The sequence below is a fragment of the Oryctolagus cuniculus genome, chromosome 4 (genome assembly GCF_964237555.1).
Source record: "Oryctolagus cuniculus chromosome 4, mOryCun1.1, whole genome shotgun sequence".
NCBI lineage: Eukaryota > Metazoa > Chordata > Mammalia > Lagomorpha > Leporidae > Oryctolagus > Oryctolagus cuniculus.
The window spans coordinates 173,094,490-173,112,524 of NC_091435.1; the positions used below are offsets into that span (position 1 = coordinate 173,094,490).

General features: G+C 55.6%; 1 protein-coding gene across 1 annotated transcript in view; it reads right to left on the minus strand.

Annotated features, from left to right (window-relative positions):
- DCLK3 (doublecortin like kinase 3) overlaps window positions 1-14,978 on the minus strand; it is a 48,018-nt gene extending 33,040 nt beyond the window's left edge. Inside the window, exon 1 of the mRNA XM_070072954.1 lies at window positions 14,782-14,978. Coding sequence (XP_069929055.1) covers window positions 14,782-14,863 — 82 coding nt within the window. The 5' untranslated portion in view covers window positions 14,864-14,978. The remainder of the gene's footprint in view (window positions 1-14,781) is intronic.
- Between the last annotated feature and the right edge of the window lie 3,057 nt (window positions 14,979-18,035).

The window sequence follows — 18,035 nt, forward strand, 5'->3', positions numbered from 1 at the left end:
CACGCGGACAGCAGCACCATCACACTGACAACCGTGGCACCGGGACAACACTGCTCCCCTGCCGAGAGGCCTGCACAGCTCCCTCAGGCGGCCCACGTGTTGTGTCGCAGCCTCTGGCCAGTCTTGCAAATGTGCTGCCACACACTGCTGCTCTCAGAGCACCAGCGATCGGGGTCTACCCTGCCAACCTCTGGCTTCTCCGGTTGCAGTTAAGCTTCTTCAGGATTCCCTACAACGCTGTCTCTGGGCACCTGCCAAAACTGTGTGATTTGTAAGCATGGAGCCGACTGAATACACGGGTCTTCCTTGCAGAGTCCAGATGCGCAGGCACAGGACAGGTAGGTGGAAGGCTGGCAACGAACAGGTGTCACCCGGCAGAACCCAATAAACCCACGGAAAGTGTGTTAGTGCTCCTGTCAGTGTTACTGTTACGGAGTCATTGCAATGTGCTGGTGATGCAAGCGATCAGGTACTGGGGATTTGCTCATCTGTTTCTGCCCCTGAATCTTTTTTTTTTTTTTTAAGATTTATTTATTTATTTGCAAGTCAGAGTTACACAGAGAGAGGAAAGGCAGAGAGAGAGAGAGAGGAGAGGGAGACGGAGAGGGAGAGAGAGAGGAGAGGGAGAGGGAGAGGGAGAGAGAGAGGGAGAAGAGGAGGTCTTCCATCCACTGGTTCACTCCCCAGCTTGCCACAATGGCCGGAGCTGTGCCGACCCGGAGCCAGGAGCCAGGAGCCAGGAGCCAGGAGCTTCCTCCAGGTCTCCCACACGGGTGCAGGGGCCCAAGGACTTGGGCCATCTTCCACTGCTTTTCCAGGTGCATTAGCAGGGAGCTGGATTGGAAGTGGAGCAGCCAGGTCTGGAATCAGCGCCCATATGGGATGTGGGAGCTTCAGGCCAGGGAGTTAACCCGCTGTGCCACAGCACCGGCCCCTCCTGAATCTATCGTAAGTCATTCGCCCATCAGCTTCCTTAGGGCCAGCACAGCGTCATGGACTCACCCCCGGCAACCAGCAGCTCCTGCTCGCATTGGTGGCTGCTGAACTCACCCTCAAGTCACTACCCCACACTGCCTGAAGCTGCTGCACCCAGGGGGCTCCGCACCCAGCTTTGCCTTCACAGGGGCAGCCTGTAATCCATGACTAACCGACAAGCAACAGGAAGGGCTAAGACAGACCCACCTCCTGCCCCAAAGTGGGGCACCTCTGGGGTGAACGCTCATTCCAGAGCTGCCCAGGGGCTTGGGCTGAGCCCTGACTCCAGCTGAGCCCCAGGCCTTGCTTATAGCTCCACCCCCTCACCCTCCACCCCGATCTCTAATGCCCTCCCCTCAAAGGCTTTCCCCCAATAATCACACGCTCAGGGTTCCACACCTCAGGTTCTGGTTCCAGGGAAACCAAGGCCCAAATCTACCAAAGCCCTTTAACTTTTAAAACAAGGATGCGCACTGACTCTTCTGCGGCGCCCTGGGGACGCAGGAGCAGAGACCTTTCTTGTCTCCCACTGCATCAAAAAGTCGCAGGCAAACAGCTCCCCAGAGGTGGCCATGGAGCCTCCAAGGGGTTTCTCCCAGGTGCGTCTCCCTGCCCGTGTTGGGGTCTGCAGCGGATCATCTCCCACTGCCCAGGAGGACTCCCCTGGAGGCACCAGTCGGCCCTTGCCCCTCACTCAGCCAACCTGCTCCTCTCCTCAGCCTCGATCTGATGTTACACTGCCTACCGCCTCCCCGAGCCTCCAGCCCTCACGGTCTGACACCACAGCTGCTGGCTGTACGGGGCTATTTTCAATTTCAATTTCAATTAACTAAAATGACGGTGCCTGCCCCAGAGGCATTCAGCAGGTACTCAATAAATAGATGTGTGTGAATGAAGGAACGGTTCATGGTAATCAGCAATGATTTCCCCGGTTTCTAATTTTATAGCTTTTACACTAAAAACTGATATTGTCGAGGGCAGGAAAAGAACTGTAAGAACATTTCGGAGAAAAAAAATTTCTTAAAAAGCTATGAAAGGATGTGACAATTACTGGCTGCAATTTTAGCAGATGGCAGTTAATTGTGGGTTAAGAAAACACACTGGCAACCTCCGATGGAGTCAGCCAGGGAGCCGGAGACTTCGGTAAGTCCCTGACAGTTACTCAGGCAGTGTGGGAAACGCAAAACTCTCCTTTCTCCCCAGGATGGACAGACATGGAAGGCCCACCCCTCCACCCCACGGAACAAAAAGCCACGGTGTGTGTCTTGTCTGTGATGGTTAACATGCTCACCGGAGACTGCCGAGCGCCCACGTGTGTGTGGACACGTGAACACACAGAGCGCAAGGCAGAGGGACAGCTGCCCCCCGCCCTGTGCCCTCTAACCCAGCCCCCTACACCTCGACAAAAACCAACACTCAGCTCTCCTCTCTGGGAAAACCGCTTAGCAAAGTCTTTGCAACAAGAGGGGGAATGCACAAACACCTAAGCACAAAGAGACCCAGGCAGCCACTGCTGTCCTTGCTTTGTAACACAGCAAAGCGTCTGGGGAAAAAAGGAAGCAGCTAGCGAATGTTCCCGGGAGCACAGGGCCTGCAGGGGTCTCGCAAGCGATTCTGGGATTCTTTACTGGCTCCCTGTCTCCTCCTTTTGTGTGCGTGTGCACTCTGTTTTCCCTGCTTGCTGCAGAATGTCTTTGAAAACACCATCTTCAAAGCTAGTGGAACATGTTCAGTTCAACAGTCCTTCTAGAAATGATCGTTGGAACTCGAGTTAGTATGACCAGCATTAAGGAAAAGGCATGACAAGTTTCCAGGGCGTAGTGTGTGCCCCTGCACCTGGAGCACCCATGCCAATCAGACTCCCCTGAGAGCTGCACCCTTATTTATTTATTTATTTATTTATTTATTTTTGACAGGCAGAGTAGACAGTGAGAGAGAGAGACAGAGAAAGGTCTTCCTTTGCTGTTGGTTCACCCTCCAATGGCCGCCGAGGACGGCGCACTGCGCTGATCCGATGGCGGGAGCCAGGTACTTATCCTGGTCTCCCATGGGGTGCAGGGCCCAAGTACTTGGGCCATCCTCCACTGCACTCCCAGGCCACAGCAGAGAGCTGGCCTGGAAGAGGGGCAACCGGGACAGAATCCGGTGCCCCGACCGGGACTAGAACCCGGTGTGCCGGCGCCGCAAGGCGGAGGATTAGCCTAGTGAGCCGCGGCACCAGCTAGATCTGCATCCTTGGGCAGCAGCTGACCCCAAGCTCCAAACAGAAAAGGGAGCCTCGGTCTCATGCACCTGATGTTTTTGTTTCTCTTTTTAAGTTAACAAATCTAGGGGGTTGGGAGGTCTGTACTGTGGCACAGCAGGTTAAGCCACTGCCTGCAATGCTGGCATCCCATATCAGCATGCCAGTTCTAGTTCCAGCTGCTCCACTTCCAACCCAGCTCCCCACTCACGCACCTGGGAAGCAGTGGAAGTGGACTCAAGTGCTTTGGCCTCTGCACCCACATGGGAGATTGAAAGAAGCTCCTGGCTTCAGCCTGGCCCAGCCCTGGTTACTGTGGTCATCCGGGGAGTGAACCAGCAGATGCAAGATTGATCTCTCTCTCTCTCTCTCTCCATGTCACTCTGCCTTTCAAATAAATAAAAATAATTTTTTCAAGAAAATTAACAAATCCAGCGCTTTGGGTTTTCTGAATTCATACTCAAGCTGAGACCCTGCTCAGAGACATGGAGGCCTTTCCCTTAGCTTTGTGCTAACCAGCCTGACGGGTCAGTCTTTAGCGTCACCGTGGCCGTGGTGGCCTCTGACATCATCTCTTATCACCCAGACTCAGAGCTAACAAGCAGGCCTCTTATTACTGGCAAGAGCCCTCTGCCCGCGAGGAAGGTCTGAAGTCTGGGCTGGTCATATCTAGGACCAGCCAGACACTAACAGGTAAGCTCGCGGGCAGGCGAGATTATGTCTCAGACACACACATGAGCCCAAGCTGCTGGTTTTCCCAGCACCTGTAACTCTGCACTTGGCGGGTGGAGTGAGGTCCTACAGTTCCTACCGCCCGCCAGCTCCTCTGTGGATCCTCCCCCAGGGTAGCCCCCCTCCCTCGAGAGTGTCTTTCAGTTCCAGGACATGTGCGCTTACTCTGGGATACTTGGACCATGTGTGCCTACTCTGGGATACTTGGAACATGTGTGCCTACTCTGGGATACTTAGAACATGTGTGCTTCCTCTGGGATACTTAGAACATGTGTGCTTCCTCTGGGATACTTGGACCATGTGTGCCTACTCTGGGATACTTGGACCATGTGTGCCTACTCTGGGATACTTGGAAACACAATCAGAGTTCATAGACTCTCATGAAAGAGCTTCAGACATTTTTACTCTCAAATATAATTCGAGGGGCCAGCGAGAGGCCACCACCTGAAGTGCAGCATCCCATATGGGCTCCAGTTCGAGTCCTGGCTGCTCCACTTCCCATCCAGCTCTCTGCTATGGCCTGGGAAAGCAGTGGAAGATGGCCCAAGTCCTTGGGTCCCTCCACCCACACAGGAGACCTGGAGGAAGCTCCTGGCTCCTGGCTTCAGATTGGCACAGCTCCAGCCATTGTAGCCATTTGGGAAGTGAATCAGTGGCTGGAAGACCTCTTCTCTGCCCGTGCCTCTCCGTAACTCTGCCTTTCAATAAAAATCTTTTTTTTCTTTTTCTTTTTTAACTTTTATTTAATAAATATAAATTTCCAAAGTACAACTTTTGGATTATAGTGGCTTTCACCCCATAACCACCCTCCCACCCACAACCATCCCATCTCCCACTCCATCTCCCATCCCATTCTTCACCAAGATTCATTTTCTAAAATAAAAATCTTTAAATATATATATAATTAGCAAGAAGTGAGCTGTAAGATTAAAACTGTTAACTACATATACTAACATTAATTACAGTCACTCCTCCCCCAGTAGGGGATTTGTTCTAGGACCCCTACGGCTACCAAAGCCAGTAGATGATGAAGCCCTTAGTACAAAGCAACATAGCATTTGCATAGAACCTACACATCCTCCTGCACACTCTACATGGTCTCTAGATTAAATAATCCCTAATACGATGCAAATGCTAAGTCAACAGTTGTTCCACTGCCTCTGTTTCAGGAATCACTAAAAAGGTCTGGATGTATCCCATACAGAAGCAACATCTTTCTCATGCTTTTGATCTGCAGTTGGTCGAATCTGAGGATGCAAAATCTACAGACATTGGGGCCGGGGTTGTGGCGCAGTGAGTGAAACTGGGGTCCCTTACTGGAGGGCCAGTTAAAAGTCCTGCTGCTCCGCTTCCCACCCAGCTCCCTGCACTGTGCCTTAGGAGGCCGCAGAGGATGCACCAAGTACTTGACCTTGTCACCCATGTGGGAGACCTACACGGGCTTCCGGGCTCCTGGCTTCAGCCTGGCCCACCCGAGGCTGTTGTATTTAGGGAGTGAACCAGCAGATGGAAGATCTCTCTGTGTCTCTCTCTGCCTTTCAAATAAACCAATAAATCTTAGGGGGTGAAAGCCTGTGGATATACGGGGTGAACAGTACTCTAGTTTTCTGTATGCATAGCAGCACACATATGCTCACAAACACACACACACACACACACAGTCCCCCACATAACTGCAAGAAGCTGGAAAACACCATGAAAAAGTAGCACTATTTATAAAAATCAACAGGAATAACTTTCACAATACACCTATGATCAACACAAGAAAAACTATAAGACTGGGACAGGAATCCAAAAAGCCACATAAATGACTCCACTCCGGAACGTGCAGTGCTGAAAAGTTAAACACATCGGCTCTCCCCAGTTCCTACCGGAGGATGTGATGCAGTTTAAGCATTAACACAATCTTCCAGGGAAGACGAGTAATGAGTAACGAACGCAGTGAAATGTATTCCCGAGCTACAGTCACGGCGTCTTGGTACTTGCACAAGAATTCAAGGAGACACCAAAATGCCAGCCCCCAGATAGATAATAGCGCACCTGAGAATTTCATGTACAATAAAAGACGATTACACACCAATCAAGAAGGCAGTTCGTTAGTCATTTGAACGTAACGTTGTATGACTTCTGTAATAATCCCACAATAACTTGCAGATGAATTGAAAACCAGGGAAAACCTGTAAACGTTGCTTTACTATTAATCAAAGTGTGAAAAAGGAAAGGAGTTTGAAAATGGAAGCACTGAAGGACATCACAGGTCAAAGACTCAGAACCCACGGACGTGCACCTGATGACATGGCTGACGCTATGGACCAGATGGGAGCCACGGAGCTGGGGGCTGCCACAGGCAGGTTCCTTGCACATCGGGATTCCAGTGTGGACTGAGCAGCCTCCTGCATCAGCTCCTCCATTGGAGGCACGCGGCCTCCAAGGCAGCAGACAGACACAGCAGCGGTGCCCTGGCTCCCAACTGCCTCACGGGACAAGTGACACGCGGTGTCACTCCGGTGGCCGGAGCTCATCACATGACCCCAACCAACCCAAAGAGTCTTGGGCTGGACTCTCCAAAAGCAGAGCCAGGCGCGAGGTCTGAGTTTGATGTGGGAGGCGATTCCAGGCGGTGCTGATGGGGATTCCAGGCGGAGGCTAGGCAGTGGCAGGAAGGAGCAGGTGAGTGCTGCCGGCACCCTGGCCTCGGTTTTGCAGGGACCTCTGGGGAGACCTGAGCTGTGAGCGAGTAGGGGCCTCAGGTCTCATTAGGGTCCTCAGGGGCTGTACCCTGAAGACGATGCCTGTACTGAGACTGAGGGAGTGAGGGAGTAGAGGTTTGTCATGAAACAGAACAGGATGGTAAAAGCCACTCGCAGCAGTCTGTTCTAGGTGCTTCCACTGGCAGGTGCACTGGGTTACTCATTTATACCAAGAGGAAACACTGGGGCCGGCACTGGGCCCAGCAGGTTAGGCTACCACCTGCGATGCTGCCACCATCCCACGACGAAGCACCGGTTCAAGTCCCAGCTTCTCCATTTCCCATTCCGCTCCCTGCACCTGGGAAAAGCAGCAGCAAATGGCCCAAGTACTTGGGCTCCTACCACCCACATGGGAGACCTGGATGGAGCTCCAGGCTCCTGGCTTCAGCCTGGTCCACTCATGGCTGTTACAGTCATTTGGAGAGTAAACCACCAGATGGAAGACTGCTCTCTGTCTCTCCATTCTCTTTTTCTGCTTTTCAAATAAATAAATCTGGAAGGAAGGAGGGTAGAAAGGAAGAGAGGGAGGGAACACTAATTTCCATTTTAAAATATTTCATCCTGCAAACTCGATTGACACCAGACTTCACTCCAGCAGCCACCAGGACTTATTTCCGGGTGGGCTCCCTTCATGCACGTGTCTGCATGGCTCCCGGCGCTCTGCCTGTCTCTTCACTCAAGTGTGGAGTTTCCATTTTCCTTGCTGGGCCATTACCTAGGGATCACTTCGCCTGCAGCATATCTGCTCGCTCCTGAGACAGCTCTGAGCCTCTGTGCCCCAAAACACAGAGAGTGGAGAGTTGGTGGATTGCGCTCCTCAAAACTAGAGACACATAACTGACTTCACGTTACCCGGATGACAGCTTCTAGCTCAGAGCCACGCACAGTCTTCTCAGTTTTCTCACTGTCTTTGAACGCATGAAAGGGAGAAGTATGTGCCCAATTAGGGGAAGTGCTGGCGGGGCCCACACCAGCAGGTCAGAGCAGCAGGCACAGGAAGAACACACAGAAAGCCACTGGAATCATACTGATGAGCACTGATAACTGTCCCGCTGAAGAACGAGCAGACACCGCAAGACGCGGCAGCTGCTTAGAAATCGGCTCGGAGCACGCACGGGAGGAAGGACAGGTGAAGCAGGCTCTGGTCTCCACCTCCTCTCCGCTGGCTGTGGACACCTGGGGTCCTCACCCTGGTCGGTGAGGTCAGCAACCTGACAACAGGGTCACCCGGCTCCTCCTCCCTTCCATCACTCAGCCTCCAAGTCCTGCGGATCCCGGCTCTAAACGCCTCTCAAATCCAGCGCTCCAGGGTCGGCCACCTCTAACCTCCCTCTCCCGCTCTGCTGCTCCCACACACCCTGCACAAAGTGAGGTCTCTGAACCACGAAGCCCACCTTCTCTCCCCACTCCAGTCACCCCTAGTGGCCACTACCTGCTTCTCAAACCCGGAGGCACCCCAGACACCTCCTAGAGCATCCACAGGTCCTCAAAAGTTGTTCTTTGTTGAACACCACGCTTTCACTTTCATGACAAATCTTTGAAAATATATATGTGTTGGCCAATGCCACGGCTCAATAGGCTAATCCTCCACCTAGCAGCACCGGCACACTGGGTTCTAGTCCTGGTCGGGGCGCCGAATTCTGTCCCGGTTGCCCCTCTTCCAGGCCAGCTCTCTGCTGTGGCCAGGGAGTGCAGTGGAGGATGGCCCAAGTGCTTGGGCCTGCACCCCATGGGAGACCAGGAAAAGCACCTGGCTCCTGGCTCCTACCATCGGATCAGCGCAGTGCACCGGCCACAGCACGCCGGCCGTGGCGGCCATTGGAGGGTGAACCAACGGCAAAAGGAAGACCTTTCTCTCTGTCTCTCTCTCTCGCTGTCCACTCTGCCTGTCAAAAAAAAAAAAAAAAAAAAGAATATATATGTGTGCATATAATATTTAGCTTTATATAATATATAATTTATGGATTATACAATACATACTTTATATATATTTTTATAAATATATGTTTTATTTATCTGAAAGGTAGAGTGACAGAGAGAGAGAGAGGGAGAGAGAGAGAGGGAGAGAGAGATCTTTCATTTTCTGGTTCATGCTCCAAATCCCAAGGGTCACAGCAGCCCAGGCTGGTCCAGGCTGAAGCCAGGAGCCTGGAACTCCATCTGGGTCTCCCCACGCACCTGGGCCATCTTCTGCTGCCTTCCTAGGTGCATCAGTAGTAGGGAACTGAGTTAGCAGCTGGGACTGGAACTGGCACTCTGATATGGGATACCAGTGTCACAGGCGGCAGCTAACCCACTGAGCCACAGTGTTGGCCCCTAAAACTATTTTTCAATCAATAAAAACACATTCTGGGTCATCTGAAAGACTATACCATCACCAAGTTTTAACACATAGTTTCACTGTATATTTCCTTTTTTTTTTAAGATTTACTTATTTATTTGAGAAGTAGAGTTACAGACAGTAAGAGGGAGAGACAGGGAGAGAAAGGTCTTCATTCACTGGTTCACTCCTCAAATGGCAGCAACCAGGCAAAGCTGTGCCAATCTGAAGCAAGGAGCCAAGAGCTTTCTCCAGGTCTCCCACGTGGGTGCAGAGGCCCAAGGACTAAGGCCATCTTCTACTGCTTTCCCAGGCCATAGCAGAGAGCTGGATCAGAAGAGGAACAGCCGGGACTAGAACTGGTTCCCATATGGGATGCTGGCACCGCAGGCAGAGGATTAACCCACAACGCCACAGCGCTGCCCATTTGCTATATATTTTCTTGCATTATCAGTGTGTGTTCACATTACACAATACTATTTCAGTTATCACAGCCCCCTAGTATCAGGGGCTGGCTGGCACTGTGGCTTAATGGGTAAAGCCACCACCTGCAGTGCCAAAATCCAATACAGGTGCCAGTTCAAGCCCCTGCTGCTCACTTCCAATCCAGCTCCCTGCTAATGTGCCTGGGAAAGCAGCAGACGATGGCCCAAGTGCTTGGACCCTTGCACCAATGTGGGAGACCAAGAAGAAGCTCTGGGTCAGTCCAGCTCTGGCCGCTGTGGCCATTTAGGGAGTGAACCAGCAGATGAAAGATTTCTCTCACTGTCTCTGCCTTTCAAATACAATAAATAAATCTTTTTTTAAAAGATGCAAGAAAGAAAAGAACACATCAGATTTAATAGGAAACTGGTGAGAGAGTTGAGCCTTCACAACGCCGGGGCCTGGCACTCGGCACAGCATATTCATGGGGACCTTAACCACTCTCAGACAGACACAGCGGGAGGCAGCCCTGTGGCTCACCAGGTAAGCCCACTACTTGCTTACCCTGAGCAAGCCAGACAAGGTTAAACCTGCTACTTGTAACACCGGCAAACCTTACTAGAGCGCTGGTTCAAATCCAAGCTGCTCCACTCCCCACCCAGCTCCCTGATAACGTGCAACAGGAGACAACAGCCCGAGAACTTGGGGCCCCTGCCACCCACTTGGGAGACCCAGATGGAGTTTCTGGCTCCTGACTTCAGCCTGGCCTACCCTGGCTGTGGTGGCCATTTGAGGAGTAAACCAGCGAATGGAATATCTCTTTTGTCTCTGTCTCTCTCTCTCTGCTACTTTATATTTCAAATAAATAAAATAAATCTTGGGGAAAAAAAAAGAAACAGAAATGTGATTCAGTTTTAGCAAAAATAACTTCATCCATCACATTAAATTTATGGTGTTAGTCCGAACGTATAACATCTGATATTTTATTTATACAGGCATATAGAATTATTTAATGCTACCATCTATTTGAATTACATTGTAATAAAAGTGATTTAAGTCAACACTAGGAATCTACGAGGTTTTTTCTTTTTTAAAGGAACACACATCTTACTCCCCTGCGAGCAGCTCTGGCCACAGAACAGACAACTGCGGAACAGACAACGGCGGCCCTGAACTTTCTTGTCATTCGCTGCCCCAACTGCAAGGCCCCCACAGCCAGGCCTGGCCAATGGCCGCAGGCATGAGCAACAGTGCAACCCCCCACTCTTCGCAGTGGGGGAAGCGCACCCCCTGGTGCTCCGCTGACCTGTGAGGGGCACGCGGCGTGAGTGACAGGCAACCTTTCTCAGGGTGCACTGATTTGTGGCAGGACCAGAGCCTGCCCCGACCTATTCAGCTTCACAGGCCAGGCCCTGCCCCCTTCCCCAAGCCCTTCCCTCCCTACTCCCCACACCAAAGGACTCTGGCTCCAATGACACACACACATCGCACTGTCCCAAGGCACCCTACCTGTGCACACGCTGCTCCCTAACTCCACATCGCCATTCCCCCCCCTCTTCTGCCCTCCTCCTCCAGGCAGCCACCACAACACGACATTGGAAACCCAGCTCAGTCACCCCCACGAAGCTTTGCTCTCTTTTCCAGCGCCCTCACTGCCTTCTCCAGCACCCACGGGCCCGACAGAGCTCCTCTCCAGCCACCCCTTGGTCACACGTTGGGGTCTTAGCTCACAGCACTCACTCTACCCATCACACACTGACATGGCCATGGCTCCCTCTGCCCTGTGTCCTCAAGGCTGGCCGGCAAAAGTAGGCAGCGTTTGGCCCCTCCCCTGGGGGACTGGTCCCAGGGTGTTTGGGGGAAAGTGGCTGAGATCCAAGACCCCAGAGGTTCCCGGAGGCTCCACGCCAGCCTGCCCAGGAGGCCTGAACTCTCCCCAGGGTCGCCCCAAACAGCGTTTGCTCTTGGGCGAAAGATTCGGACTTCACCTGGGAAGCAGTGGCCTGGGGCCTTGTACTCAAACAAGCCACACCTGCAAGGAGCCAGGAGCCAGCAGGAGCAGCAGAATCTCAGGTTCCACCTCTGAATCAAAGTCTACATCTTGGCCGGCGCCGCAGCTCACTAGGCTAATCCTCCGCCTTGCGGCGCCGGACACTGGGTTCTAGGCCCGGTCGGGGCGCTGGATTCTGTCCCGGTTGCCCCTCTTCCAGGCCAGCTCTCTACTGTGGCCATGGAGTGCAGTGGAGGATGGCCCAAGTGCTTGGGCCCTGCACCCCATGGGAGACCAGGAGAAGCACCTGGCTCCTGCCATCGGATCAGCGCGGTGTGCTGGCCGCAGCGCACTGGCTGCGGCAGCCATTGGAGGGTGAACCAACGGCACTCTGCCTGTCAAAAAAAAATGTTTTTAAAAGTCTACATCTTAACAAGCGCCCAGATGATTCAAATGCCCAGTCGTCTTTGAAAAGCACCGGCCCAAGGCAGCCAAACAGAATCTCTTCCACCTGAAAGATACCTTTAACTACAGCACTTCTCGTGTGCAATGTGAGGTCAGTGCGCTGCAGCCCTCAGTCCTCAGAGCAATTGGAACGTGCCCATTGTACCACTAAGGACACTGAGGTTCAGAGTGGCTTGCCCATGATCGCAGGGCAGTAAAGCGAGAGAGCCAACGTTCGAAGGCGGTTCCAACGGAGTACGGAGCCCAGCCTCGAGCCCAGCCCCAGCAGCCCTGGGAACCTCGCTGTGCTGGTCCCACTCTCGACGCCATCACTCACTGTCCACATCACGGTGCCTCTGCTACCCCCAAGAGACTGCCAGTTTCCCCAGGGAAGGACTTTATGGGCTTGCACAGTAAGTGGCTGCCGAGTCACGGAAAGCATTTGCCCTCTGATCATGGAACAGCGCTCTGAGGTCAGCTGGACAAGGGTTATTAACTCAAGAGGGATGCAGCAAGTGCGGTTCCCAGGAGTTCAGTGACTGCCTGGGTGCTCAGGAGGCCTCAGCCCTCCCCCGAAGGAGAACCCAGCTCCCCTCTCGTGCTCCCAGTACAGCTGTCTTTCCCCCACCCTTTCCCTCTGCTGACCCACGCCACCAGGCAGCTAATGCAAACGCCCTCGCAAAGCACCCCCCACCCCAGGCCTCTCCGACAGGGGCTCAGCTCCACCAACCACTAGGTCCAATGTAGGCACTGTCACATGGCCACCACCGACAAAAGGTGGAGAAATTCAAAATACCAGCTACAGGGGATGCTGGGCCAGGGAGCAAGAGCCCCCAGCTGAAGCAGCCCACCTCTCTACAATGACCCCAGCACGAAGGCCAGGCTGCGGGAGAGCCGAGCCCCCTGCCTGCCCAGACTCAGCACTCCCGCGGTGTGTAGCGGGTTGTGACACCACAGGCAAGCAGCCCTTCCCTTTCCTTTGATTAGCCTTAGGAAGAAGCTAAGACCTTTACCCAGCTCGTCCCAAGAAAAGCAAAACACCAGCCTGAAAACATGGGGAGGGGGGGCATTCCCATTGAACCAGGAAAAAGCCTAAGAGAAGCCGAGAAATGAGATTTTGGGACAACTGAGGTTCTGCCCATTTTGGTTCTGCTCTAAGCAGCACGCCCAGGCACCATGCCACAGCATGCCACGGGGGGACTCGCGGCCGCTGAACCCCTGCCTGCAGTCCTGGCGAGATGGCGCCACCTTTTATAAGTTCATGTCCAGGCACCCTACAGGCTAGCAGAGGGCAGCCGCTACTGACAATTAAAGTCCTGCCCGGATTCTAGGAGGGAAAGCGTGTTGAGAGTGGCAGGGGTCCGTGCTTTTGTCTGGCTTCCTCAGAATCCGATCGGCAGTAGAATTCCTAGGCGAGTGCATCGGGAGGCTTTGCCGGGAAAACTGGGAGGGCGTGAAGGAGCGGCTGAGAAACAAGTAGAACACAGGCCAACAAACAAGTGGAGCGGAAGCCAACAGCGCCCCAGTGACGCTCTGCAGACACAGCTCGTCCAGTTCCCAGGCCTCAGTCTCCCCACCAAGGGCCAGGGAGCTGGGGCAAAGCAGGCTCCTGCAGCCCGGGCGTCACCCTCCAACAAAGAAAGAGACGGCCTGGCAGTGGGCAGCCAGAGCACCCCGGGCAGCAAAGTGCAAGCAGACGGCCACGCTCAGCAGGAAGGAACCTGGCTACGGTGCCAAGCCCTCCAAGCGCTTCTCAGAGTCACTTTCTGCCTCCTCCTTCCACTCTGCCTTTCAACAGTGAAGCGTTTTATGGCACCACCAGTCCAGGTATTCAATCATAAAAGCTTTCTTTCCCAAAGCTGGGCTGTCGGGCAAGCCCAGCACTCCTCTCCCAGGACCCCTGCCTAGGATAAGCACAAGCCTGCCTATTGCTCTAGGGGCCTGACCCTCGGGATCCTTGCATGACACAGCCAACAGATCAGATCACTGGGTTCACAGCTCCCAGCACCAGCAAGGCCAGATGTGCCGTGAGCGACAACAGCCGCGAAGGTGGGACCCGGCTTCAGTCTGACAGCTGTCAGCTTGGGCAAGAAGACATCAAGGATGGGAAAGAGAATGGAATGCACTGGGAGGACAAAGGCCAAGGGGTGACCGACCAACTGTCCCCTCCACGACCCTCTCACCCCACTCCCAGCAGGTGCACACTCAGGAAGATGTCCCAGCGCTCTGCCCAGCACGGGACAGTCTGCCACCTTCTCACCACGCCTGGCCCCAGAGCCGGACAGCAGGGGGAGCGCCCACGCGGTCTAAGGAGCAGTCTATTTCCAAGGGCTCTCCCTGCTGCGTTGTCCCTAATTGTCTTTAGTCCCCTTGTGACCTCTCACCCGGTTCTAAGGAGCTTCCTCTCCTAGAGGGGTCTCAGCTCTGGAGACCAAGGTTCAACTTCCAGCTCCGCCGCTGTTAAGCCAGGCAACCCTGGGCAAGGCACGAGCCCGGGGAGTCAGCGTTTTCTCGTCCGAGAAGTGGGGGAGTCCCACCTTTCTTACAGGTTCGTGGAGGGGATGCCAAGAGGTCTAAGCTAGGTGGGGCGCCAAGCGCTGGAGATACTCGACGGATACCAGCTCCCTCCCAGCCCCTTCCCTCTCCTGCAGCCGGGGCACCTGCAAAGCTGCTCCGTGCGTCTCCCAGGGAGGGTCCTCCAGGCGCCAAGCAAGGGGACAACAGCCCGCAAGCGAGTTGCCGCGGGTGTGCACTCACGCGCGCACGCGCTCCGGGCAGCCCCGCGGGCTCTGGCACCACTGCCCCCGTCCCGCACGGAGCCGGCTGCGGAGCTGGGGCGTCCGAAGCGCCAGAACCTGCCGGGGGGCATGCAGGCTGGGTCGGCGCCGGGGCGCAGGGTGCTTACCCGGGGCAGGCAGCGCTGGGCAGCCGGGGGCGGGCCGGGCCGGGGGCGGCGGCGGGCGCGGGGCCGGCTCGGCGGCGGGCATGGTGCGGCGGCAGCGGGCTCCGGGCAGGCGGCGCGGGGACGAGGCTCGACGGCCGAGCGGGCGCGGCGCGCAGCTCCCGGCCCGCGCCGCCCTTCCCCGCGTCTCGGCCTGCGCCGCGCCGGGCGGCGGCCGCCACCGGGAACGTCTCCGGGGGCGCGGGGCTTAGCAACCGCGCTCGCGGCAGCCGCCCTCCCTGCGCGGGCCCCGCCGCGCGCGCCTGGCCCTGGAGGCCGGGCGGGGCCGGGCTTTGAACTCGCGCCCACGCCCCCTCCCCGCCCGCGGGGCTCGGCCTCGCCGCGCTCCTCCTCCTCCCGCACGCAGCGGGCTGTGCGCGCCCAGGAGCCAGGTCCGCCGCGCCCCCAAGCGTGGGGGGCCCTGGCTCTGCGGGGGACAGCCCAGGAGTACCTCCCTCCCCTGCCCCGCAAGCCTCACCCGCCCCGCGGTGCAGGGCGAGACTCCCCACGCCTCCCCCTTGCTCCTGCCGCCCTCCAGCTGCTCCCGGGCGCAGGACAGCGGCCCCAGCCTGCTAGCTGGCCCCTCCCCCGGTCAGACACCTGCCCACGCCCTGTCCACAGCCTAGGTTGCAAAGCGTTTCTCTAGCATCACACACCTGACCCTCAGGTGTGCAGGTGCCGCGGGTCTGCAGCCATTGCCCATGTCCTGGGGCCCAGGGCCTCCTGGGAAATGAATGTGCGGCCAGGCAGGTCACTGGGGCAAATGACTCCCGCCCAGCAGAACACCCAGGCCAGCCCCGCAGGTCGGGGACCTCTTTCTCTGTGTCGCACCTAAGAAGCCTCGAAGAAATCCACTCCGTGATGGCCAGCTGCGCGGGTGACCTGAAGGACCGTCTCTTTCCAGGCTCCCCTGTGGCCCCATCGACAGACTGCCGTCTCTCACACTGGGTGCCTCAGGGTCACAAAATGGTTGCGACAGCCCCATGAAGCCACCATGAGTAGGTTTGTTGGCCAGAAAACCAAAGTCCTGGTCAAAATCTGTTGTGGGGGTGGGGAATCCAGGTTATGTTGTGTGGAGCTCTGGCACCCTGGCTGGGCTCTGAGGGACCCCCAGCCAGCTTAGGCTGGGTTCTTGTTTTCCTGTATGTAAGAATACACCTTGGGGGGGGGGGCGGCGCCATGGCTCACTAGCTTAATCCTCCGCCTGCGGCACCGGCATCCCATATGGGCACTGGGTTCTAGTCCCGGTTGCTCCTCTTCCAGTCCAGCTCTCTGCTGTGGCCAGGGAGTGCAGTGGAGGATGGCCCAAGTGATTGGGCCCTGCACCCCATGGGAGACCAGGAGAAGCACCTGGGTCCTGGCTTCAGATTGGCACAAAGCCACCTGAATTGGTGGCCATTTGGGGAGTGAACCAATGGAAGGAAGACCTCTCTCTCTCTCTCTCTCTCTCTACAACTCTACTTGTCAAATTTAAAAAAAAATACACCTGGGACCTGTGGGTAGAAGGGAACAGAGGAGCGGGATTTGTTGAAAGGCCAGAGCATAGTACATTCTCGGTGAGTGTGGGCAACCTCAGGAGAGGACTGTTCCCTACCAGAGCCGGGATCATCCCTTTATAGGAATTTGCGGTGAGGCTACAATGCACGTGGTGGCGTCCAGGAAGGTGGCACGGCGTCCGGAGCATGATGGGAGGTGAGACTCAGCTGCGTGAGGAAGAGGGGGTGCGCCGAGTCCTCAGCCATGGAAGATGGCGGCACTGGGCAGTGCTCACGGCTGCGGTGTTGGCCTTCCGCGGCTCCTTGTCCCCCCCCCCCCGGCCCCCTGCCTCGCCCAGGTCAGGGCCACCTCAGCAATCCAGTTCACCAACAGTGAGCGAAGTGACACAGGGTCCCGCCTTCACGACGTTCCTTTTCGTCCGAGGGAGACTGATGACAAAACCGCCGAGTTTGCTGATGGAGAAAGACGAAGTGAGGAGGTGGGATGTGCCGCTGTTTGGGGGGGAGCACCCCGAGATGCTAAAATACTTTGTTTTCAGGGGCCTTTAACGGCCACTCCTCTGGCCCTGTCATTTCTCTTTTGGAGAGAAATAGAAGCTAAATAAGCTGTGTTTTGGAAGCAGGTTACCTTTTGTGAAGGAGAAATCAGACGGCCCGCGCTTTCTTCCTGGAGGAAGCATCAGTCCGGCGGTTACCGGCCGTACGGTGCTCGTTGGATGTGAATTAGATGTGCACGAGCAGCAGCCACAGTGGACGCCTTGACCAAGTCAGGATCCCCTGCAACAGCAAGGGATAAACGTGGTGCGGCCTGTTGAACATGGGTGAGGGAGGTTCCGGGCTTCTCCCCGGTGCCACTGTCTCCTGACCCGGGGACAGAACCCGGCTTTGAGCTAGGCAGGCTGACACCTGCGCGGGAGAGGACACTGCTCAGCGCTGCGTGCCTGCAGGACTGGCTGTGTGAAGCTTTGGCCGGTGAGGTGTGACTGCAAGTTTCCGGGGACTTTCAGATGGGCTCCTTAGGGATGTGGCTTTGTTTTTGTTTTTTTTTTTTTTTTTTTTTATTTTATTTTATTTTTTTTTTTTTGACAGGCAGAGTGGACAGAGAGAGAGAGACAGAGAGAAAGGTCTTCCTTTGCCGTTGGTTCACCCTCCAATGGCCGCCGCGGCCAGCGCGATGCGGCCGGCGCACCGCGCTGATCCGATGGCAGGAGCCAGGAGCCAGGTGCTTTTCCTGGTCTCCCATGGGGTGCAGGGCCCAAGCACCTGGGCCATCCTCCACTGCACTCCCGGGCCACAGCAGAGGGCTGGCCTGGAAGAGGGGCAACCGGGACAGAATCCGGCGCCCCGACCGGGACTAGAACCCGGTGTGCCGGCGCCGCTAGGCGGAGGATTAGCCTAGTGAGCCGCGGCGCCGGCCCGGGGATGTGGCTTTGTGATGCGGTCCTTCATCCCTCTCGCCCCTGCCTTCCTCCCGGGACTCACATGGCGTCTGTGGTGTGCTGGCCTGCAATCCTTTACCTCACCCCTCAGGAGAATCAGATAACCCACCGATGAGGGTACATGTGTATACCACCATGTCTTGGCCGTCTTTGGCCAGTGGGAACAGAGGCTTGGAGTATGGCCCCGTGGTTTAGTTTGTTCTTAGGTGTTCCTACCAATAATCCAGGTAGGTAATAGTTGAGGAAATCATGCAGGTTAAGCCTCAACCCCGTCCCTGTGTGA